Here is a 13654-nt window from a genome sequence, read left to right on the forward strand (position 1 = left end):
CCAAGCATTCATGTGAACAGTGTATTGACTGGTCTCTTGAGGCCATACTTGGAGTATGTCCACAAAAGCAAAGTAAAACCCACATCTGGACTGTACCAGTTGACTCAGGCTCGCACTGCAGGGCTGTTTCATTGCTGTGTCGACTTCCAGGCTCCGGTTGGAGCCCAGGCTCTAGGACCCTCCCAGCCACAGGGTCCCAGAGCCTAGAATTCGACACAACAATGCAAACAGCCCCGTGAGCCCAATCCAGCCACAGGTGTCTCTTTGCTTTGTAGACATACGCTTGTTCTCTTTGTCCACTTGAGGACATGAACTCCTTTTATACACATTTCTTGCCTTACCCTGCTCTTTCATGTTGTTCTCTGTTACCAGGTAACAAGTCGGGCAAAGATAGCCACCAAGATAGACCATCTACTCCCTTCTATTTTGATTTACTTAACCATTGGCAAGTGCTCTTTTCCACCCCCATCTCCAACAGATACCAAACAGTAGTACTTCAAACTTAGGCTTAATGCAAAAAAGCTTTAATGGCAAACTCAGCAACATTAAGGCAGAATAATATTGAATGTATGGGTTTTGTTACAGTCATATGTGGCAAGTGTTTGGTATAACTGAGTATGAGATCAGATCACACTTTGTTAGAGTCTGATGAAGGTGCTGAGAGTTACTCCTTTTCAATATCTGTTGGAAATTGAAGTAGTCTTAGGGTCATTCTGGAGCACATACATTTATATACAGTATCTAGTGGACCACTTATCTCCCATTTGAAACAGCATAACAATCCTCTGGCAACTACAGCAGAAGGAATATATTTTTGGCCCTCTTAATGCAACATGAACAGCTGGAAATAAGACACCATCATGTAATCAGCTAGTTTTCCACAAAACTACCAACAAGTGTTTCTTGGATCACTGCTTTGGGAAACAGTAATGTAAAACAATGTAAGCTAGTGAAGAATTACTTTAGTTTCATTATATACAAAAAGATCCAGATACCTTTTGGAGTGGATTTTAAGGAGTACACTCTGGGTCTGGGCACTGGCTTCAAAGAGATGGATCCAGAAATGCCATTTTGACAGGTAGCTTTTGAAGGCCATTCTCCATTCTTGATGATGATTGTGGCACTTGTAGCTATTGCAAAAATCATGTATAGAGAGAGTTAGAGAATTAGCCTAGCACATTTAGCTAGATGTTTTATAAAAATTAAGTCTCTTGGGTAAGTTACTGATGGGCCTATTTCCTATAGCTTTAATTAGTAACATTTCATAATATAATCACAAATAGCTGAGTATAGGTTTCTGTATTTCCATCTTGTCCACATGGATAAATTGGCACAAAGCTTTGTCTGATATTCACCAGGACTAATCTCATTGTATGCATTTCAAAGCCCAAGTTTTGCAGCTTTGGTTTGTTCACACAGTCCAAGTCAGGCATGTGCAAAAAATGCATATGCACTTTAGACATCTGAACCCATATTTCAGACTAACGAGTTATAGTTGTCTGATTATACTCCTGAGAATTTCATAATCTATCAAAGTATTACTCAAAAATAATTTTGCAGTTATATATTAAACTTCCACCAGTGAGACACCCCCAAATTATTTTATATACAGTAATAGAAGATGTAAAATAGCCCCATCAAGTTACTGAACAGCATCATGCAAGTCAAGCCAAGGGGAAAGCAGACTGGTTTATATTTCTATGGCTCAAGGTGAATTGCTGAGATCAGCATCTTACTGCTGAAATACTACACCTTGCTTTATTTTCTTTCATGCAATTACTCCTATACAAGGAAAAAATAGCACTTGGAATTCATACTTGCAAGCCTTACGATTTACACACTCGTGTTTTCAATCTTCATTTACATCATAATACAATTTACTATGTGCACACTACACAATTGCTAAAAACGGTCAGGGTGCTGCAATTCTAATTTTGCAATCCTCAACCACATTTACTAGTGCAAATTAACTCACATGCAAATTACACTTTTCTTTTTTATTATACACAAATACATTATGCCAAAATTTCACAAACACAGAGAGTTTCCTTAGAAGATAGAAGAGAGTCATAAAACTGAAGTGCTAATTAGATTTAAAGGCAGCATGTTACTATCATAGGAACCTTAACCCTCTAGGAGAATCACAACAAAGGACTGATCAGGCAGCAACAGGAAGGTTATATTTCGTGAATTTTTACAGAAAAATATCAACTAATCATCTTAAATATCAAGTTAAACAATTTGTCAGTTTAATGTTAAACAGGACTATATTATCCTAGGTTTTACATTACACTACGTTTACTGAAGAAGTATCCCATCTTGACCTTTGAATGTCCCAGTAATCTGATAGTGAAGAATTTTAGATTTTGCCAATTATGATTTTATTTTGATGTCATTGTCTAATAAGCTAACTATCACATAAGGACAAGAAGAAACACTCTGTATACCTTTAGAAAAAAAAGTAAAAATGTACTGATTCTTTCTACAAGATGGTTCAAAATGTCAGCAAAAAATGCACTGCACAGAAAATATTAATCACATGTGATCCAAATATGATTACAATCATAAAAACATTGATGTCAAGATTTAGTTTGAATGTTTTCTGTAAATTTATTAATTTAAATTAAGAAAAGCATTTTCTTTGGGAAAACAGCAAATTAAAGCATTTAATTGGATAGATTTTACCAACTTTAACAAGAAACTAAACATGCTTTTGTTTAAAAAAGGCTAATGACCTACTTCTTTTCCCAGTAAACGTGGCTAACAAAGGAATAATAAAAAAGCTGTAAGATCCCACTACCAGCAAAGTCAATAAGGTAACATCATAGTGGTTTCCTGAATCAGTCGGTGGTGCTAGTGTAGAATTGATGAAAATATGAGGAGAAAAATCAGTTTCTGTACAACTGCGGAGTCCTCCTGGTATAGTCATTTAAAAAGAATCAAAGCAAGCTTAAATCCAGAAAGACTGCAGCCATGTTCACCCTCTCATATTCCTCATGCTTGCTCTTAGTGAATTAGAGTGGAAAGAATTGTAAGCTTCAAGGCAGAGGACAAAAACAGATTAAACCAGCTAGCAAATCACACTAAGAAAGAGTCATCGGTTTGGATGCTTAATCTGAAAGGAATACATCTCTTTGTTATGAAGCGATGAACCTTTGTTAGTAGAGAGAGAGAGCACAAAGCGTTTACAACCTTCTTAGGAATTTCAGTCATGGTACTAAAATTGAACAGCAAAAGTCAACATGGCTGTCAGGGCAACAGAACCAAATCTGATTATAGGAGAAATGTGTTGCAAATTTTAATACAAAAAATACATACTTTTCAGCCCATAGTAGGTTTTTATTTTCAGGAGAAAAGAAAAATAGCAGGAACAAACAGGACAACTCAGTGATAAAGAAATGTGTAGTATGGATCATCATCAATTCAGGAACATTTTTTTTTTTTTTTAATATCAAGTAATTTAGCATAAAGGAACTTCCTTCCCCAACCCCAAAGACAAAATAGGACAATGTAATAGTAAGAGGATATTTGAATTTAAATAGCTTTAATGTTAGAATCACTTTCCCCATCAATGGGTTAATTTATGTTGCTTTTTGCATGTTTTTCATTCCCTAACATTCCTGCAACTGCTACACAAGAGTTTTCATTCATTTATCCACTGTTTAAGGCCATAAACAATATGTAATTTAGACTGATCATCATTTTAATCAGGAATTCATTGTTTTTACATTTAAATTGTACACCCAAATGTTTAAATTGTACATGATGTTTACTTTAGTTTAATAATTTGAAACTGTATATTTCAGAACTTTCAAACAAGAAAGCAATTAAATGTTAAAGTCTCATCTATATAGTATATTTCATTAAGAACACACCAAGATAACATATGAATTATAGTTCATCAAAAAATGGGTACAAAGGGGCTATGTTGCACTGTTCTCAGTGTTACCACAAACATCCAATTCACAATGCTCAAACTTTCTGAACTTATTACACCATATACAAAAAGCCCTTTCAAGGAAAGCATCGTACTCAGTAATGCCAGGAAGTTTTGGAATGCACCAAGAGAGTGTAGAAAGTTTTTTTTTTTTTTTAATTAAAGAAAAGTTCATTTTTGCTAAGTCAGGCACCAAGTCTCAAGACCCTTCAACTGAGAAGACTACAGAATGTGCCTCTTAGGCTGAAAGATGTGTAAAAAGGCAACATTCCTAAGGGCCAAAACTAGTAATCCTTAGCTAGGCAATAATCCCGTTCAAATATATTTTTCCCAGCTAAGGACTGAAGGATTTGGTCCTGGAGAACAATGGTTAACAGCAGAGAACTCTAACAAAGATACTTACAATTATTACTGCAAGTACTTTGCTCACTCTGGGTACTACTGATTGAAGAGATGCTAGCAGTTCTCCGAATGGGCACTTTTGATTTAGTTAGTGATTTGCCAGAACTGGCCCAAGATGCTAGAGATGTTTTCACAGAGGCAGGCTTCCCTCTGGAAGAAGTTTCCACTCCTGTTAATTTAAGGGAGAGAAAGATAGAACTTTAAAGAGATGCTGATAGCTGAAGCCTAATGCATGCTGATTTTCAGATGAGACACAAATAGCACCAATATGCAATTTCTTTTGGAAGGTAAATTGAGCCATATGGAAGCAGAACAAGCACGAGCCATGAACAAGAGCAGCAAGTTCTACTATACTTGAAATGATAGCTCAAAAGACTTCTGGGTCTGCAAGATTGGATAAACCGTATTCTTAGAACTTTGTTGCCATTCAGTTATACTAGCACAAAGATGTTTTTGCATAAAGTTTACCATGTCCTGTCAATTGGAGCTTGTAAACAGAAGTGACAAAAGTGAAAAGTATTAAATATAACCTATTTGAGATAGAATTGAGGTATTATTGTCACTTTCAGATGACATTTACTGTAGTATTAATTAACAAGACAACTTTACTATTTAAGCCAGAGCATCTGCAATTGAATATATGTTTAGATAAATGGACTTCCAGCTCCATTCCAGGAAAACTGTACTAACATGCATTAGGATTAAAATAAAGGATTATGACCACAGGAGAAGTTATGTATATCAGAATTTTCTTGTTCCCAGAATTTCAATTGAGAAAATGGTATATTAAACTATCACTGGATTGTCATTTGCCAGCTCTGATTAATGCCATTTTATATCTGATTTCAGGTGCTGAGCTTTCCAAAACCCCTTTTAAGTAACAGGACAATATGTAAACAAAGAACAAGAGTGGGAAGATTAAATGCTATTTTAGAAGAATTAGAGAGATACAGGCATCTGGATATTATGATCACTAAAATTTTGCCCGATTTCCTTTTCTTCGGGTGTGATCTCTTCTTAGGCATGTTTTATTTTAGGCAGAACATGCAGTGTTAAAATATAGCACATCCGTTTCACCAAGAAAAAAAGGACTCCCCCCCCCCCCCCCGCCCCGCCCCCTTCTCCCTATCCACTTGCCATGACCACATAATTCAGATTAATACCATGTATGAGACCTAGTTGCAATATGATTAAGCCAGGTATTTAAGTTACTCCAGTTTATGGCATATTAGTTTTCATATAGGTATGTCAATAGTCCCCTCTCATTCTTGGGCATGAGGGATTAAGTGACATCTTTGTAAAGATGTAAGATTTCTTTGAAGATCATAAAAACTTTAGGCTGTCTTACAAAGTAAGACACTACATGGAGATTTAGGAAGGAAGAAGCTTCATGAATGTATACGCATCTCGGCATAAATGAATATACTTCTCAACACCAGATGGTGCTGTGAGATTATGTCCATAAAGTTTCAAGCTCAAAAGACTAACAATTCATTGAGTTTTTTCATAGGCAATGCTGACCTGTTTAATACTAAAAATTAAGGGAAGGTAAAGTAATGTATTGGTTTACTATTAACTACACAAAAGAGCAATTATAAATGCATGTTCCACTTATATATGCAAGTTACAAATGTGTAGCAGGACCTCATTAAGTCATCCTGATAATTAAGATTCATTGCAAAATTCAGTAATCTGCAAATTAGATGAGTGACATTACAGGTGTACCAGAAAAGAAACACTTCACCAAGTGCTATTTTACTACTTATTTTGACATGTTAAGTGTACATTTTGTAGCTTAAGAATAACTGATCTGAGTAAGATGTAATTACGTCACTATCAGGTCTCAGATTTAAAACTGAAGAGCTAGGTTTCTGTGATTTTCTGGTTTGCAAGTTATTGCAGTAGGGTAATGAAGTACTTAAGCAATCATAGAAATGTTTAGAATCCATTCTTGAGTGTTTGGCTCTTTTGTGGGAGTTTGCATGATGCCAGAAACCACTATCTGGTACAAATTGTGAGTGGTGTAGATTAAAATAAATGAAGCTAAACAGCTCCCAAACTGAGAAAATTTAAAGCCACAAAGCAACTGCTACCAACTTTTTTGAATAGTGCCAAGAATAATTTTTACTTTACAGAATGACTTGATCTAATCAATCTAGTAAATGATTTTTTTTTTTTTTTAAATACACGACTCCTCTTCCAGTCTACATTAGACTCTTGGCAAAGTAAGAATACTACAGAACTTGTAGAATCAGGTAGTATAGAAACAGTACAAGCTGAATCTGCAATATTTTCATGTTGGTAAGAATCTGTATTTGTTCAGTTAGCCACCTGTTACACATCTCTATGTACCGAAGATGCCAGGCATTGAGAGGGATGTTGCTGGGTTCATCTTTAAAAGCAAAACGGAAGAGGCCTATTCATTCTTTCCATGAACTTCCACTCCAGAGATCCGGAAGCTGAGTGAGAGAAAGACTTCGAGAAACCCTGCTTGAACAGCACATCCTGAACTTAACATCTGCAAATATCTCCAGACCCCTTCATTTGTTTTCAAAGCTCAGACAATGGTCTTGAGAATTCAGGTGATTTATAACAAAAGTAATTTTGAGAATTTACATAAAAACATAGCCAGTTCAATGGTGCTGAGTTCCCAGCTTTGGAAACGTCAAGTACGGGTCCTGTTCATAGGTGACCCATGTTCTTTTACGGTTCCCTAGAGATCAGTGCTCTCTTGGAAAATATTCGTAAAAGTCACTAACGAACACCAAACTGCAGTTTTAGAAAAATTAATTTGAGGAGGAATCTCCAAGTAGCAGTGGCCTGAGGCCATTAAGTAGCTAATTCCAAGAAGAAACCAAGTATCACATGTAAGCTGGAAAAAGTTCCTTCCTCTCATTTACAAACTTAAGAGCAGAATGATAAATGCTAAGAAAAAAACTGAATAATTACATCTCAAAATATTTCCTGAATTAGTTCCTACACTCTGGAATGTGGTTAATTCATCCACTTCACCTAGTGGCTAAAAAAATATTAACTGTTGGAAAACATACTTCTTCCAGAGGGGGACTATGGTATTTGGTTCAAAGCACAAGATGGAGTCCTGAGACCTGCCACAGATTTCTACTGGAAACTGATTAAATCACTTAATCTCCAATTCAGTTTTCCAGCTGTAGAATACTTATCTAATTTCCAGGAGCATTCTGAAGCTACAGTGAACTCTGAGATGGAAGGCAGTATATAAATGCAAAGTATTTCCTCAGCATCATCGTAACTAATTTCTTGCTCAGTATTTTTAGGGCACCCATTTTATTCCTCTCACCTGGAGAATCATCTCGAATTGACATTAACTTATTTAAATTTTCATTAAAATCCTAGAGCTTCCTCGACTACATAATAAAAGTGCATTCTTAATTTAATGGCATGGGTTCTTATATGCCCCCTCTCTGTGCTGGTATCAGAAACACCTCCCAGCCATTTGTAGTTTATCCTCAGAAGGCCCCTTGTAAAAGTAGAGAGGTACCCCCAAAGGGAACAAATACACTGAAGTTATTTTACCAAAGTTCACAAAGGAAGTCTGTGAAAACTCTCAATTCAATCCAAGTCTCCCACACTTAAAAATATAACCATTTCAATTCCTCCATGTTACTACAGTTTGTTTTATTTTAACAGCACCCCATTTATGTGCTGAAGCTTCCCAATACTGGTAAGACAGGATCCTTGCACCAAGAAGCTAGACCAATATCAGATATGACATAAGATTGGGGAACAAAAAGGAGGAGCCTCATTAAGATTATACAGTTAATTAGCAAAGTCTAGTGCATAGCATGAGGGAACTTTTTTTTTTTAAAGTGAAATTTTAAAAATTATATAGAATTAAGTAGAAGGCTTAATTGACAAGTTTCTTGTAGGCATAATGAAGTGGCACTTCAAGAGATATTTAAAAAGGATAGTAGTGGCTTTACAAACCAGATCAGAAAAAGGGTGCTCCTTAGCTGGGGAATGGTGCAGAAAAAAAGAGTCCCAAGTCTACTGAGAGAGAAACAGGCAGATATGGCATATACGCTAGTATCGCTGGAAGAACAGCATAGCCAGTCAGAAGACACTAGGCCAGATAAGAATAAGCAGTGTTATAAAGAATAAAAGCAGTCACCCGTTCTGTCAGTGTAATAAGTCTGAATCAATTATTTATTCTAGTTACTGTCATGTAGAGTGAAAAGTATTGCATTCCTCATCCCTCGAGTAATGAGTGGGCTACTGCTTAGAACTTAAACTAAATAAAATAAATAAAAGTATGTATTAACTACATAGTGTCTAATAGGCTAAAAAGTACCTCTTGTACCAGAATGAAAACATTCATAGAATGACATTAATTTATCAAGACTTGCTAAGCTCAAACTTCATGACCTAAACCAAAAAGTAAACCTCATTTGTGAATCTTGAGCACATCATCATGGGCTAAAATAACTTTAAAAGCTTCTTGATGCTGGCATTTGAACTTCCTGTGCTACAGAAGTCATACTGGGAAAATATGCTTGAGACCCCCCCCCCCATCCCAAAAAACAAAAACAAAACACCCCCCACACAAACACAAGTTCTCAGAAGTTAGATTGTCTCTCGCCAGATCTATGCCTCCATCCTCCCCATATCAAATCTCAATTTAACATTTCCTCTGTAAAAACTACACAATCCCAGCCCTCATCAAAAGTGATCGTGAAGAAAGACACTCGGTACCCACATAGCTCTCTAATCAATATGGAAGTGTGTTTATAATTATGCTTTTCATACTTAAGTGTCAACTGAACACTAGGATTAAAGGTAGATTCCAATTTTGAGGGTAAAGCATCATTTATCAAAGCCATATTTAAATATTTCAGGCTTAGGACTGATTGAAAAGCTTCCACAATTCATGGAGCTTTGTGACATACAGGGAATATAAGCCTTGTGGCTTTTCCCAGCTGGAAATTTGGGTAGATTAAAGTGCACAAAGGAAGATTGTTGGAAATGTTTCTCTTAGAGCTGCAGAGAAAAACTTAACATGAAAAAGAACCAGTTTTGAATCTTGATAGTTTTACACTTCTAAGATTCGGGTCGAGATTCCTGGATTTTTTTTTTTTTTTAAATGTAAGTGAAACACAGTAGTTGTCCCTATCCTGGAAAGGTTAAAACTTGTTCAATGGTTTTAAGGGGATATTTTGAATTTTAGAGACATGACAAAATGTATCTAGTTTTAATCTGTAGGGGAAGGCACCTTTGGCCATTTTAAGATGAATGCAGTCCTTGACTGTGTTTTCTAATATGAGACATTTTCAGCAGATGGCAAGGGTATTAAGTAAATCATGGGAAAAGATGCACAGAGGCATTTTTCCCAGCAGACTCATCTTTAAACATTTTTGTAATTGTGTGTAGTTGCTCTGATAAGCACTATAAAAACAGAGGCAGGATTAATACATTTCAGAAAGCTAGCTAAGTGTTCCAAGGATTGTTCTACTAAGTCTACAAGTAAACTGTCCTACAGTCTAGCTCAGCTAGCATTCAGAAATGTATTAATCCTGCCTCTGTTTTTATAGTGCTTATCAGAGCAACTACACACAAAGAAGAGATGAGGTGCTACACATACTTTTAAGTCTCACTACCAATTAAGTTTTACGATTTATTTTTCAAAATATTTCTCTTCCATTTGTGAGTTTAACAGAATACAGTAGCAAACTATCGAGGGAAAAGAATTAAACTATCAATTCACAAACATCTGTCAAATATACAAAACAAGCAAAATAAAAATAGACAAGTTTTCATTATGATAGTCTTGGGTATTACTAATAATAGTGTTGAGAGTTCTTAGACAAGTGAGTTAGGTTGTGCTGTCCCTTTAAGTACTTCTCTTTACACAGGACTCTGGTTCTCAACCCCCGGCAGTATGCAGAGGTCTTCCATGGGTACATCAACTTATCTAGATACTTGCCTAGTTACAACAAGCTACATAAAAAGCACTAGCGAAATCAGTACAAACTAAAATTTCATATGATTTTATAGTGCTCTCTGTTCTATACACTAAAATGTAAGTACAATATTTATATCGCAATTTATTTTATAACATGGTAAAAATGAGAAAGTAAGCAATTTTTCAGTCAGTGTGCTGTGAGACTTGTATTTTTAGGTCTGATTTCATAAGCAAGTAGTTTTTAAATGAAGTGAAACTTGGGGTATGCAAGAGAAATCAGACTCCTGAAAAAGAGTTACAGTAGTCTGGAATGGTTGAGACACACTGATTGGGGGGATAACATGACTCAAGGCAAACCCCATTCCATATGTGAGAGGGCATTCTAGAATATTAGTTCATTTATCCACGAGTCATTATGAAAGTGCTCCTCCTTGACACAGATTTAGGATCCAGTAGCAGCTCATACCAAAAATATGGTGGAGCTGTAAGCAGCAGCTTGTGTATACACAAACACCCCTCCCCCTACACGTTAATATTTTCAAAATAAAACTAGTGCACGCTCATGAGTGTTACACAGCAATATTTTGGTAAGCAAGAAGAAAACAGTTTCACTATTCCCTGTCCATCATCTCCCTTCCAGAATGAACAAGTGGGACAGAGCACGAGAACAGTATTGTCATCTCTGGTGCCCCAACCTCATCCTTTATTCCAGAATCTCTTACCATTTTCCTCTATGCTCCACAGCACCAATTCATTCACAACTTCAAGTGACAGTTATTCTCTGCCCATAACCTTCCAAACCCCTTCAGTTCCCTCCAAGTCAACCCCCACCTGAACAGAAACATGCTGTCCACCCCCACACCATCCAAGGTGGGGTCCTTATTTAACCACTTCATAGCTCAGAAATATGCCCCTTGCTCTGAACCCTCATTCACCCAACATTGACAGACTCAGAACACTCCTTCCCATGCAACCCTCTAGACTTTCCACTTTTCCCTAAAATGCATCAGCAGGCTTGGACCCACCCCACTGACACAGCTGTACTGGGCCCAGACAGAGGCAGCAGAATTGTGCCAACAACCCTATGCTTTGCCATTGTGGGGCTGAACTGAAATAGTCCCACAGAGGATTGCATTCCCTACTTTTGTTCCTCTTCCCTCTGCTGCCTGCAGTCTGTGCTGCAGGGCCAGAAGTCCCCTGGTATACTCCTGTACCAAAAAAAAAAAAAAATTCTTCCCACAACACTTTAAAATTCTGCAATTTTGTCAGACAAAGGTGGAGGCTCCAGCATGGCTGTGGGGAGCCTGGGCCATGGCTGCATGGATGTGGGAGATCATGCTACAGCGCCTGCCCGGGATATGGACTCAGCAGTCAGGCTGCACCAGACCTGACACACTGCAACAGCAGTGCTGGGCCTGCCCCTCCACACCAGGTGTGAGTGGGCAGGCTCAGCCCAACAGGATATAATATAATAATAATAATAAATAATAATAATTAATGGAGATATCCCATCTCCTAGAACTGGAAGGGACCTTGAAAGGTCATTGAGTCCAGCCCTCTGCCTTCACTAGCAGGACCAAGTACTGATTTTTGCCCCAGATCCTTAAGTGGCCCCCTCCAGGATTGAACTCACAACCCTGGGTTTAGCAGGCCAATGCTCAAACCACTGAGCTATCCCTTGCCCCAATCCAAGTGTGGGTTGAGAGTGTGGGACAATCTGGGTGTGGGCGGCTCAGTGCAGGGATCTGGGTGCAGTACGGGAGATCTGGGTGCAGGGGCTTGTTGGGGGGTTCTGAATGCAGGAGTAATAACTCTGCAGTGGGTCTAGGTGCAGCTGAGTCGGGTGTGGGTCGGTGAGGCTCAGCAGGAGGGTCGGGGGGGCAGATGTACAGAGGTTGGTTGAACAGTGAAGCAGCTCCCCATACAGTGACCCCTTCCCCTGCAGCGGAGGAGCAATGGGAGCAGAAAGCAGGGGATGGTGCAGAGCTTCCTGCAGCCAGGGAAGATTTCTGGGGGTGGATCTGACCTAGCCCTGGCTGCTCCATGCAGGGGAAGATGAAGTCCCATCCTCTCCAACCCCCAGCCAAGCCGGGACTAGGAGCTGAGCCCAGCATAGGGTAGGAGCCATAGCCCTGTGTCCCCCTTCCTCCCCCGTGGTTATTTACCTCTCTGCTGGCTGCTCCAGGCACCCAGAAACACTGTTGGGGAGGGTTGCACGACCACTCTTGTGGCTCCCCTTTGCTTCCCAATCAGAAAGGGATTTTTCTGCAGGGAAGCAAAGATATCTGCAGGAGACATGAATTCTGCACCTGCGCAGTGGCGCAGAATTCCTCAAGGAGTACGGGTAGCAGCCAGGTGTGCTTCAGCCTCCAGGAGGCTGGCTGCAGCTCCACCAGTAGCAACATGCGTTACTGTAGCAAGGCCTGCCCATTCCACTTCTGCCAATAGGCAATCATAGGACCTTCATATTCTGTTTCCATGCTTTTGTCCCAGTCATCTCACCCAATTTAAGCTCTGGCCTCCATACCATGATCCTGTACAATCTTTGCTGCAGGGATAGGAAGGCTTCTGACTATCAGCAGCGCTACACTACAGCCTTTTGCTGTTCAGGTTTTTGCAGTGCATCTGGGCAAGTTCCACAGCTACGAGATTTGAATAAATCAATGCTGTGACAACAAGCAGAACCAGCAATCAGTCCACCGATGCACAGATGTGAGTTAATTGAAAGTCAACATTTACCTGCAAATATATGATAAATAGAGCATCGCACTTGATTTTTATAAGAATAGACAAAAACAGCCTCACATAACACTGTTGGAAAGCACTGGCTTTGTAATGGCAAGCACTGTAGGGAGACAAAGCGATTAATGGTATACAAGGAAAGCAAAATAAGCCAGATCCCATTGTGCTTTTTCCTATTGTTGTCCACATCTATACACAACATCTGTCTTAAGGATTTTCACTCCTCTCTACACATCCCACCCCCTTTCCAACCATCCCCTTCCCATGGGTGGTTGGGGGAAGAAGACACCCCTCCAATCAAGAGATCCTACTTCAAAGCAAATCTAATTGCCAAGTTTCTTTGCATTATGAAAACTTTATAAAAAAAATTTCTTTAAGTCAAAAGACCCATCCCAAATTCTCAAAGTTAGCAGCATGAGTAGCTGGCTAGTTTTTAGGAACATTTTGCTCATCAATAGGATTGAAGCCTGCAGGTAGCATGTAATGTTGTGTACTTGCTTAGATACATTATGGATACAAGTTGTCAAATTTCTGTTTCATTACACTACGTGGTCACTGACTTGCATGAGGAAAAGCGTTCACTTCTGCAGAATACATAGTCTCTCCCCTTATAAATAGTTCAGGAAGAGAAAAAA

At 38.6% G+C, this 13654-nt stretch overlaps 1 protein-coding gene across 6 annotated transcripts in view; it reads right to left on the reverse strand.

Annotated features, from left to right (window-relative positions):
• The window catches only part of MTUS1 (microtubule associated scaffold protein 1), a 213705-nt gene that overhangs the window by 141199 nt on the left and 58852 nt on the right, over positions 1–13654 (reverse strand). For 4 of the 6 annotated variants that reach the window (XM_054029299.1, XM_054029296.1, XM_054029298.1 and 1 more), the window contains 2 exons: positions 4341–4508; positions 996–1130 (listed from right to left, as the gene is read on the reverse strand). In XM_054029299.1, coding sequence (XP_053885274.1) covers positions 996–1130; positions 4341–4508 — 303 coding nt within the window. Of the gene's footprint in view, positions 1–995; positions 1131–2739; positions 2965–4340; positions 4509–13654 lie in introns of those variants that run through there. The other 2 variants (XM_054029301.1, XM_054029300.1) reach the window with 2 other exon arrangements.

Source organism: Malaclemys terrapin, chromosome 5, assembly GCF_027887155.1.
Source record: "Malaclemys terrapin pileata isolate rMalTer1 chromosome 5, rMalTer1.hap1, whole genome shotgun sequence".
Taxonomy (NCBI): domain Eukaryota; kingdom Metazoa; phylum Chordata; order Testudines; family Emydidae; genus Malaclemys; species Malaclemys terrapin.